Source organism: Quercus robur, chromosome 10 (assembly GCF_932294415.1).
Source record: "Quercus robur chromosome 10, dhQueRobu3.1, whole genome shotgun sequence".
In the NCBI taxonomy this organism is placed as follows: Eukaryota; Viridiplantae; Streptophyta; class Magnoliopsida; order Fagales; family Fagaceae; genus Quercus; species Quercus robur.
The window spans coordinates 2255794-2266326 of record NC_065543.1 but is presented as its reverse complement, the minus strand read 5'-3'; the positions used below and the strand labels follow the sequence as shown (position 1 = coordinate 2266326).

Genomic DNA, 10533 nt, shown 5'->3' with positions numbered 1-10533 from the left:
CACTCGGAATCTCCTTCTCGTCAAACATAACTTCCTCTTTAATTGTCTTTTGAGTCAAAACTCAAGTTCTAGATTTCATTGCTCTCTCTTGGCCCTTCATTCAACGGACTGGCCACATCTATCGTTATATCAAGTCTTGCTGGTAAAACATGAACTCCTAGATAAAAGACTTCAAAGTCAATACTGAACATAGCCCATTTAAGTCTTCTAAATCTTTCATCGAATGCATGGATCATGTATGATCCAAGTGACAATATATATATATTTCAACAAAACAATAGTGACAACATATATCGTCGAGTAAATGTTCAGTCTTTTGAATCTTTCTGTTATCTTTTATTTTTTACTAAATAAATCATTCATCATCTACAACATATTTTTCACAATACTCTCTTTTTTTTTTCTTTTTTTGTGTGTGTATAACAATTGAGTTATTACGTTATTACTTGTCAGAATAGTAGTAATTCCTAAATCAATAGAAAATGCAACTATTTAAAAAAAAAAAAAAATACTGTCAGCTTTGACTATAATTCAATCAAACTTAAAAGGAATAAGAATTTTAGAAGTTAGGAGGTTAACTACTATTCAACAACATTGGCACCATATGACCTGGTTTGCCTCTGTTTAATACTAAGAATGTGACATACACAATAAAAAACAAATGAATAAACAAAATAAGCAAAGCTAACAACAACATATTTAAAAACCCTGCCAATAAACTAAACCTAATAGCCTGAGCAGTACAAAAATTAATAGATACCAAGTCTAATAGAACAATTTTTAATTAAATATCAAGAGGAAAAAAAAAAAGAAGCATTCCAATAAATCAGAGCCATAAATCAAAAGAGAAATAATAGTAAAATTAAATACCAAAAAGAAAAAAAAAAAAAACAAAGGCAAGAATAGGAGTGGGTGTGCTAAATACGTTAAAATCATGAAATTTGGTGTAAAAATAAAATTAATTCAGGTGTATTCTCTGAAGCTTGAGATCTGAGTTAGAATTTAAAAATTGAATTTTAATACTAAGATAAAAATATAATGTGTGGTAATTCCTCTAAATTTTTTAACATTAGATTACGTTATAAACAACCATCCAAACTCACCAAATGTCATCCAACAGGTACAAAGTATGAGACATGATAGAACATGATAAAATTGCAATGACAATACCAACTTCAATTCCATGTGAAGATGGCTTTCTAGCACCTATAGTGAAATACTTCAATTTAAGTTATTTCATCAAAACAGAGACAAAATTGTATCATAATTATATGATTTTGAAATTATGTAGACAAATAAAATTGATGCACCACTTCAAAAACCAACTAAAGCTTTTTAATATCTTAAAGCTTTTCTAATCAATCTAATAAATCACAAAGTCAAGCAAAAAACAAAAGTTAGCATCTTGTTATATTTAATAATTTTCCTCACACTTTTAATAGCAATTGAAAGACTATAAATGCGTACTTTTGGATTAGCATAGCAACCAAAAAGGCTTTACTTTTACACCAACAAAGAGAATGCCTGTATTATAAAGAAGCGTAGGACTTTTTTGCAAAACACTAAGGCATATTTGAAAATAAGAATTCAAATATTTAAAGGTTTCTCATTTTTTGTTTAGTTTACAACATTTAAAACAATACATTTTGTCACATTTTAAACCACAATATTTGCAGAAACATATCTACAATTTCATAAAGGCAATAGATCACAAAAGTAATGCATATAAAATTTCATAAACTTAAAAGAGTGGAAGTTATCCTTTGCATCAACACAGGTTGAACATTTATTTTATGAACATTTCATGGCAAATCTATTATTGCATCGGCCACCCTCAAGTATATAAACTTCCGTCCGTTTGCTCCATGTGGCTTATTGTTTTGCCATTGTGCCATCCAGCATTAGCACCCCATAATTGTGAATAGGTTCTGCAACTGTGAAAGTGAAACTCATCATGAATAAAAGATGACAATGGTGCATTCATTGTGCAAATCACTTTTATATTAGTATCTATATTTTTGCTTAAAGGATCAGACAATGATGTTTTCCCCAAAAATTTGTTATATATGAGAGTGACAATAAGAGATCCCGCAAAGAAAAGATGAACAACTACACTAAACTAAATTAAATACAGAGACAGTTCCAAAATTCAAAGAAAACAACTTCAAGAAACATACACTAAAAAATGACCCTTCTATTAATACAAATCTGATCACGAAAGAACATCACAAACATCAAATTTAATATTCAGTATTTAGTGTCTACATGAAAAACAAAAGTTTTATGAGGCAAAATGCTCATTAAAAGTTAAAACTATGTTTGCTAGAAAACATAAAAAATGAAATATTCATTTCCATGTGTGTACATTTATCTCTCTCAAAGTGAAAGGATCACAGGATTGTTTGAAAGAATTTATTCTTTCTCAAGACATACTACCAATAATGATGCAGAAAGAGACAATAGAGAATAAAGGAGAAAAAAGGGTAAATATTTGGCATTAGTATTACTACTCAAACTGATGAACATGGACATCTACCTATTTTAAAGCCTCAATTTTCAGTTCTCTACAGAAGTGAAATATATAAATAAATTAGTAAACATCTTTCCTATTAGTAAAGTATTTCCTTTTACCCATAAACAAAAAATAAATCAATAAACAAACTTTTCCCTAAATTAACTACATAGATTACAAATACTCATGAGTCACAGTGCTCTAGGCATAGCTTCTAAAATAGACAAAACCTCAACCACAAAATCTGGGTTGGTCCCATCTTGTAGTTTCTAAATTGTTCAAAATGATCTTTCAAATATCTCATTCTATCACCAACAAAGCCCATCAACAGAATTCCTCTACCAACCCAATTAATTAAATAAAGCAGTACAAATTCTGTTTGCTTCAACGTTTTGGTCAAAATTAAATATTTTTTTAAAATGTAAAACTCATTGCTTGTCTTCAAAACTTAAATCTTTCAAAACTGATAAATCGCAGAGAGAAGTTTAAGGAAAAAAAAAAGGAACTGAAATTTCCCAAGAAAGACAGACTTACACAGAACATAACCCACATAGAAATCCAATCTACACAATCATATGTAGAAAAAACTCTCAAAAATAATCAGAAAATACCCAAAAAATCAAAGAAAAACTGACCTCCTTACATAGATAAGCAGAGTGTTTATGACATTGTAATTGGGTCATAGCAAAACAAATACTTGAGATTATATTATAATCTCACAGATTAGAGAGGCTTTTGACTAAATAGTTACAGTGTTGGAGAGGTTTGTAATCTTCAAGAATCATAAGAAATATAAGGAACAGAGGGGTTGTAAATTTAGGAATAGAAGGGAGAAAGGGTCTGATGTGGTGGTCGTGAAACCAAGAGATGAAGGTTTAATGTAAAAGAAGAGTCTGACGAAAGGGTAGCACATTTAGGAAAGGAAAACAATTTGGCTATTTGACCTTCGCAGTTGTTGTGGACTTTTCCTGTCATAATAAGTGGAGATTACTTGCCTCCTGAGTAATTAGGTATGAGACATCCAAATGCAATCTCCTCAAGTTTCTTGGGCATCACCAAATTGACAAAGTGAATCAAATTACAATATGAACAATTCAATGTTACAGGGAAATAAACTTTACTTTGAACTTTAAAACTGAATCCACTTTTTTCTCCTTAATTAAACAAATATTGTATGACAATAAGATCCAAATCCAAATGTCTTTTGTGGTGACAAAATTCTGCAATTCACGTTTCCAATGCTTCTTCAACAAAAAAAAAAAAAAAAAACCATTCATGGACAATTAAAAACAGTGTGAGTTCCTGCATACAAATTCAGGCATAACTTCAATGTTATTTTTTGCTAATAAGTAATAACCCACAACCTCCTATTCTTCTTTTCTCTCTCTCTCTAGTTTAAGGTTTATGTGGTTTTGGCTCCAGGAAAAAAGCTGAGAGCAGTCCGGCTTGTTTCATTAGCTTTCTCATTAGGTTTTAAAAAAAATGTAAAATTGTGAACTAAAACTCAAAATTCCTTGGTTTGATATATATATATATATATATATATACATACAGTTGATGAATAGGAAAGCAAAATAAAAAGGGAAAGAAAACAGAAAGCATTTTTAATATTTATTTTAAAATACCTAGAAAGCCAAAGTTTTGCAACTTGATTGACACTTCTTAAAGTTTCCTAAAACTACCCTAAAAGCTGTGGAAACTCATTTTCCACAAACCACCATATAAAGGAATCTCAAAGCACTATCCCAAAAAAACCAATCCAATGCAAGCCTAGCAAATAAAAAAATTTGGAAATCCTAGAGCACATCTGTCTATAATCTGATTTTTATCTTGTCTTCAAAACTTATCTGTCAATCTTGACTAATTTTGTAACTTCAAGTTCAAACCTCAAATATGCAATTCAATCTGATTTCCAAGTGAAGATCCTCATGGGGAAAATCTAATGGTTCTAAATCAAAGCTTACCATTCTAAAAAGTATAAGGCCAATTGCACAAAAAAGCTTTGCATAAAGGAGTAATAGATTACTTTTGATTTGTCAAGAATAATGCTATAAGAAATTGTAAATGCATCCATATATCAATAATCCACTTTCTCATATGATTTGACACCAAATGGTCTTATTTAACTTAATTTCACATCACTAACCCAATGCAAGTTCACCAAAGGCCACAAAATATGTATATGAAAATCAATAGTTTTAATACTTTTTTGTCAATAAAACTTGAGCAAAATTTTAAAAACCTACTAATATGAACTCACGCACAATAAACATAAATATTGTGGTAAACTTATATAATCTCTCAAATTAAACCCTCCAATATATAATTAAACCGCAGTTCAAATAACTATCAAACACCAACCATTAAATTTAGTCCTGCAACTTAAAGATCTGATTCCAGCTACTCTTTGCCCTCAAGATCCAATCTTTCAAAACCCAAATCACTTTTTAGAAAAGTTCATACAATCACTTGAATCTTCATTACTTATAACCACTAAAACCCTGTCAGAGTTCTTTTCTTCTAATGTGAGCTAAAAAAACCACATGAGAAAGATTTTAGAGAAGGGGAAATTTCAAACAATAAAAAGTAGTCCCTTTCTCATAGTAATAATAATAATAATAATAATAATAATAATAATAATAATACACTATCAATACTTACTTTAGACTGATCAAGCTTGCGGATTGGGTAGAGACTTTCTTTAGTAGTCCACTTCTTTACCAAGTTACCATCATCTATCAAATATAGACAGGTCAAGAAAAAGTTAGCTGACTAACACCAGGGAATGTTGAACCACTAAGCTGTCCTTAGCAATGGAATTGAACGTGTGGTGACCCACTACGCTTTAACGGATAATCAAAGCCATTCATCAACCAAAAAAAAAAAAAAAAATTTAAATTTGGAATTTTTTTAATTAATGTTTCACTTTTTAATTGTGAACATGACATTTTTAGATCGGTGTTTTTTCCTATGTGTCACGACATCATTAATTGTAGGAAAGCGAAAAAAGAATTTCTATGTTTTTTCCTATGAATTCAAAATTCAGGGGAAAGCAAAAAAAGAAATACAAATCTAACAAAAAAAATGCCAAATAAAAATCAAATGTAACCTAAATACAAAAATCAATAAAACATAAATCAATTCAAATTTCAGGGGCAAACAAAAAAGTACAAATCTAACAAAAAACTTCCAAACAAAAACAAAATCTAACCAATACAATAGTTGACAAAACATAACTCAAGAATTTGAAAAAAAAAAAGGGGAAATTAGGGTAATAGGTGGCCAAACCTTAAACCTTGATTGAGTAATTCTTTTTGCAGAAGACCCAACGGTTTTATCTGGCACAAAAAAAATAGTATTCTGCTATTGGAGAAAAAGATGGAAGAGAAACGAAAATTTTAATTGGGAAGATGGAATATAATTATATCAAAACACTAACACGTTTAGAATTTATTTAAAAAAAAAAAAAAAAAAGCACTCCCACACTGCCACAATTCTACACTCCCACCCAAAAAATAGACTCCAATTCCCACGTTTAGACCTAAGAAAAGGAAAAGAGGAAAAAATAAAAATAAAAACCCAATCCCTAATTTAACTCCAATACCCCAAACTAAAGCATTCTTACCCAGATACCTTAATCAAAATCAAATTTAATCCAAACACCTAAATCGATATCAATCCGACCAAAATAATCAAATCTAAATAATAATTAATCCATAAATTTTAACAATGAAAAAAAAAAAAAATTTACCTGTGGAGTTACAGGAGTCTGATGGTGGTGGAAGATCGGACTTTTGCGGGCATACGGCTTAGTGAACTCCCTCTCTCTATCCCAGTCTTTTTTCTTTTGATTTGTACCGAAACGATTATCCCTCTTACGAACTCTATCTCACGATTTGGGTTTGCGTATTAGAGAGTGGCAGCGAGAAGAAAAACGGATGATGGTGGCAGATTTACTCTCTCCCCAGTCCCCACTCCGTGCCTTTTACCGTTCTGCCAAGGCTTTTGATTTCATCGCCTCTCTCTTTCTTTGCTTCTGTCTCCGTGTACTCATCGCCTCTCTCTGTCTCTATCGTGGTGTACATTTAAGTTTAACCGGTTAATTTTTATTTTTTACTTATAATGTGAGGCTTTTAAACGGTGTTGTAGTGTTACCCAACAATATAATGTATCGCTTTTTTAAGTCATACATGTCAGGGTTTTAGATAGCCATTTTTCCTAACGTGGCAGCACGTGGTTAAAGGCTTCTGCTATTATATATAGTATTAGATTAGATACACACAAACCTTCCTTGATTGGATAAAATGCATGGCGTGGTTAACCTATTAGAATTATTTGAACTATTTGCTTGACAAAAAGGATAAACTAGCGTAGGGGTATAATGACTCCATCCACAAGTGTCAAGTTTGTTGGTTTTTCGAAAAATCATGTTATCAATTATTACAGCCTAACAAAAAGTTGTATAAATAGCCTTCCCTATGTAAATGTACCAAGTGAGAGGTAGCTCTGTATCTGTATCAGACACATTGGTTGACTGTTTTGTATTGGTTATAAAATAAAAGACTCTTGTTGACAACAACCATACAATTTGTCCACCAACAGAACAATAGTTCAACCGATAGTCTAGTGGTAGCAGTATCTTTTGTGGTGCCTTATTTGACTAGAATAATTGAGATGGATAAGCACGGATAATTTTTCTTTTGAATGGACAATACATTCACATAAACATTGAACTTTATGTTTTAGTCATTGGGAAAATGAGGGAAAAAAAGTGAATAACAAACAGATAATAGCAAGCGAACATAACCAAAAAGCAAATTTGTCTACATATATTTCTCAGGAGAAAAGATACAACTTTGTATGTCATGCATCAATTGGACAACCTAATTTCTACCTAAACAATTTCATTTGAAGTACTTGCTGTTGCAATTTCCGATTGCCTCAAGATCTCAGAATCATTTGTAAGACTGCACCTCTCCCCAAGAGTACTTATTGTATTGTACAATTCAAACATTGTTGGCCTTTTACTTGGAAAAGGGTTAAGACAGGTACATGCAATTCTATGGAATTCAAAGATTTCACTATCAAATCCTCTATCAATCAGAGATTTATCAATGACATTGTAGAGATCAGACGAAGAAGTGAAAAGATGAGTAATCCAATCAACTAAACTCCCATTTGAATTGTTCAAATAATTGTTGATTTGAATGTGTTCCTTTCCTATAATTAGCTCCAAAAGCAGAATTCCAAAGTCATACACATCCTTTTTAACAAAACCCAAATCCCAAACCCCAAAGTCTACAAAAGAGCTATTACTTGAGTGAGTGTCATTTGAATCAATAAACATTATTCCTTCAGAACTTGATATTTTTGCCCCTCCAAAATTTGATATCTTAGGCACAAAATTATTATCAAGTAAAATAGAGTCTGAACTCAAGTTAAGATGTACTACTTTCAAATCCCACTTGTGGTGAAGCCATGCCAAGCCTCTTGCTACCCCAATTGCAATTTGAATCCTCAAAGACCATTCCAAGATCCTATTGTTGCCTTCCTTTGCATATAGCCAATCATAAAGATTGCCATTCGATATATATTGGTACACTAGGAGCTTTTCTTTCCTCTCTTTGCAGAATCCCAAGAGGGGAACTATGTTATTGTGCCTCCATTTGCCCAGAGCCAATAACTCACACATGAATTGTTTGTCAAATGATTGACAACCATGTAACCTCTTAACTGCAAGGGGTGAACCATTTGGAAGGATTGCCTTGTACATCACCCCGATCTTTCCCAGTCCAATCACATTGTCTGTGCAGAAATTGTTAGTTGCCTCTCTGAGTTCTGTAAAGTTCATTCTAATAACCATTCCCTCCAGCTGAGAATTCTGTGGATCAAATAATTTGCCACTTTGAAATAGTACTAATTTGAAATTACAACCAAATTTATCACATCGATGTTTCTTTTTAAGGGGCTATATGATTGCATTATTTTGATCATTATTTCACCTACCATTTTGTGTAACGTGCTATACATTCGTGAAAACAAACACTAAGTTCCGCATATGATCACAACTTTCCATATTATTTTCTTATAAAACAGTACAAAATGAGGTGTTAGACTCAAAACTTATAGACAATAGCGGTTCTAGGAAATTTTTTTTTTACAAGGTGGCTATTAAAAAATTTATATTATGCAAAATCTAATAAAAAGAAAACTTCATATATTGACACACACACACACACATGTAAAGTCCTACAATTTTCTTATTTTGAAATCATTGAATGATATTCTCATCATTGATGCTATAAGCTATATCTCTTTCAAAATTTTAGTTCAACAAAAATTTTCCTAGACATTTTCATTTTGTTTGTAAGGGCTTAATATTCTATTAAGAGGACCAAAATTTAAGGACAAAGTTTAGTTACAAACGTAATTGTAGCCTAAGATTGCAACTCTCACTAAACAAATTAACATAACTACATATTTTAAAAATCTAACTGTTGAATTGCATGTTCTTTATGTTTTTAAAATACATGTCAAATTTCATGTCAATCAGATGTAATTTATAATTCGATCCATAAACTTATTATTTATGTATAATTTTAGACTACAAAAATTCAAAATTTAAACAGTTGATTAGTGACATAACTATTAATTTTTTATATTCTTGAAATTTTGCGAGTATGAAAAATATAAGAAGAAAATATAATTTAATGATGAATTTGTCAGAATTTACATCCAATAAAAAAATAAAAAATTCAGTGGAGTTATATCCTTAGGCCCTTAAAGATTTGTGGTCAGCTTAAAATTTTTTTAGGGTGGTCACAAATTTTTTATAGGGTAAAAAATCATAGAAGGGATTAAGTGATGCACCTTCCTATGTTTTAAGGAGAAACCACCTATATTTTTCCGAAAAAGATTTAAAATCAAAGAATTGAAAGAAGTTAATTTATTAATTTTCTTTGTGGCTAGAGAGTACCTTTTTGCTCCCTTCTAGCAGGAGCCCTTTAGTTGGCAGCTGGTTAACTTGATCAGCTTCTTCATTCTTGTTCTTACTACTTTGCTTGTCGTTCATGCAAGCCACATAATGGGACCGGAACATAAAAATAGTTATTACTGAAACTGCAGAAACCGCGTAACCAACTTGAAACCCACCTTTGAATGAAAAATCGAACTTCCTTCTTTGCTTTGGAGTTGAACAGGGTTCCAAATAAGGCGCTCCACAAAGTTTCGAGTTGTTAACAAAGCTATCGGCTGTAATAGAGGTATTGGGACCAAAGTAAGGGACAACCCCTGACAACATATTGTTAGAAACATTGAATTGTTTCAAACGAATGAGGTGGCCTAATTCCGGAGGGATTTCACCAGTTAGATGATTGTGGTCAAGTATAAGGACATTTAGATAAGTGCAATTGGATAAGCTCATTGGAATTTCGCCAGAAAATTTGTTGCTGGAGAGGTTGAGAGTCGTGACACAGGGGACTAACTCTGCTATGTCAAATGGGAGGGGTCCAGAAAGCTCATTATTGGAAAGGTCTAACCCTGTTAGACTTGTGCAGTTTTTAATGCCCCGAGGGAACCGGCCCATGAGCCCCATGTCGCTTAGTCTGAGATTTAAGACCTTATTCTCATCGGGGTGCCAGCAATCGACCCCAGTAAATTTGCAGATGAAACCTTCGGTATTGTTATTGAAGTTCCATGAAGTATTAAGGTAGCCGTATGGGTCTTCAAGCGAATGTTTAATTGACTTCAAGCAGTCGATATCACTCTGTACGCCATTGCTTATTTCAAGAATATCTAGAAATAAGCAAGTAAATATGTGAAAAAGAGCTGCGAATACTCTGGCATTAAGAGTCATTTGCTTTGTGAGTGCTTAGCAAGAAAAGAGAGAACTAGAAAGCCATATATGTAACTAATTAGAAATAGAAAGATAGAAACAAAATCTAGAGTTACAACACATTTCATTAGTTCTTGAATCTTCAAATAACATATTAACTGTTTTGGAAGACTTGGCTGTGTATCAC

At 31.9% G+C, this 10533-nt stretch overlaps 1 protein-coding gene and 1 long non-coding RNA gene across 2 annotated transcripts; both read right to left on the bottom strand.

Moving 5' to 3' along the window:
• Positions 1 to 1572: 1572 nt before the first annotated feature.
• LOC126701888 (uncharacterized) lies at positions 1573 to 6668 on the bottom strand. The gene is made up of 3 exons (XR_007647550.1): positions 6264 to 6668; positions 5174 to 5247; positions 1573 to 1934 (listed from the first exon to the last, which is right to left on the bottom strand). It is a non-coding gene; the product is annotated as an uncharacterized LOC126701888 (long non-coding RNA).
• Positions 6669 to 7406: 738 nt separating this feature from the next.
• On the bottom strand, positions 7407 to 10491 carry LOC126702869 (probably inactive leucine-rich repeat receptor-like protein kinase At5g48380). The gene is made up of 2 exons (XM_050401735.1): positions 9489 to 10491; positions 7407 to 8393 (listed from the first exon to the last, which is right to left on the bottom strand). The coding sequence occupies exons 1-2, from the start codon at positions 10365 to 10367 to the stop codon at positions 7407 to 7409; spliced, it is 1866 nt and encodes a 621-aa protein (XP_050257692.1). The 5' UTR covers positions 10368 to 10491.
• Between the last annotated feature and the right edge of the window lie 42 nt (positions 10492 to 10533).

Excerpts from the sequence above, each read along its gene's own strand:
- LOC126702869 (XM_050401735.1), bottom strand. The coding sequence starts at position 10,367 with ATGACTCTTAATGCCAGAGTATTCGCAGCTCTTTTTCACATATTTACT. Across the intron at positions 8,394-9,488 it reads TGCTAGAAGGGAGCAAAAAG|AATTCTCAGCTGGAGGGAAT; the intron begins GTACTCTCTAGC and ends TTTGATCCACAG.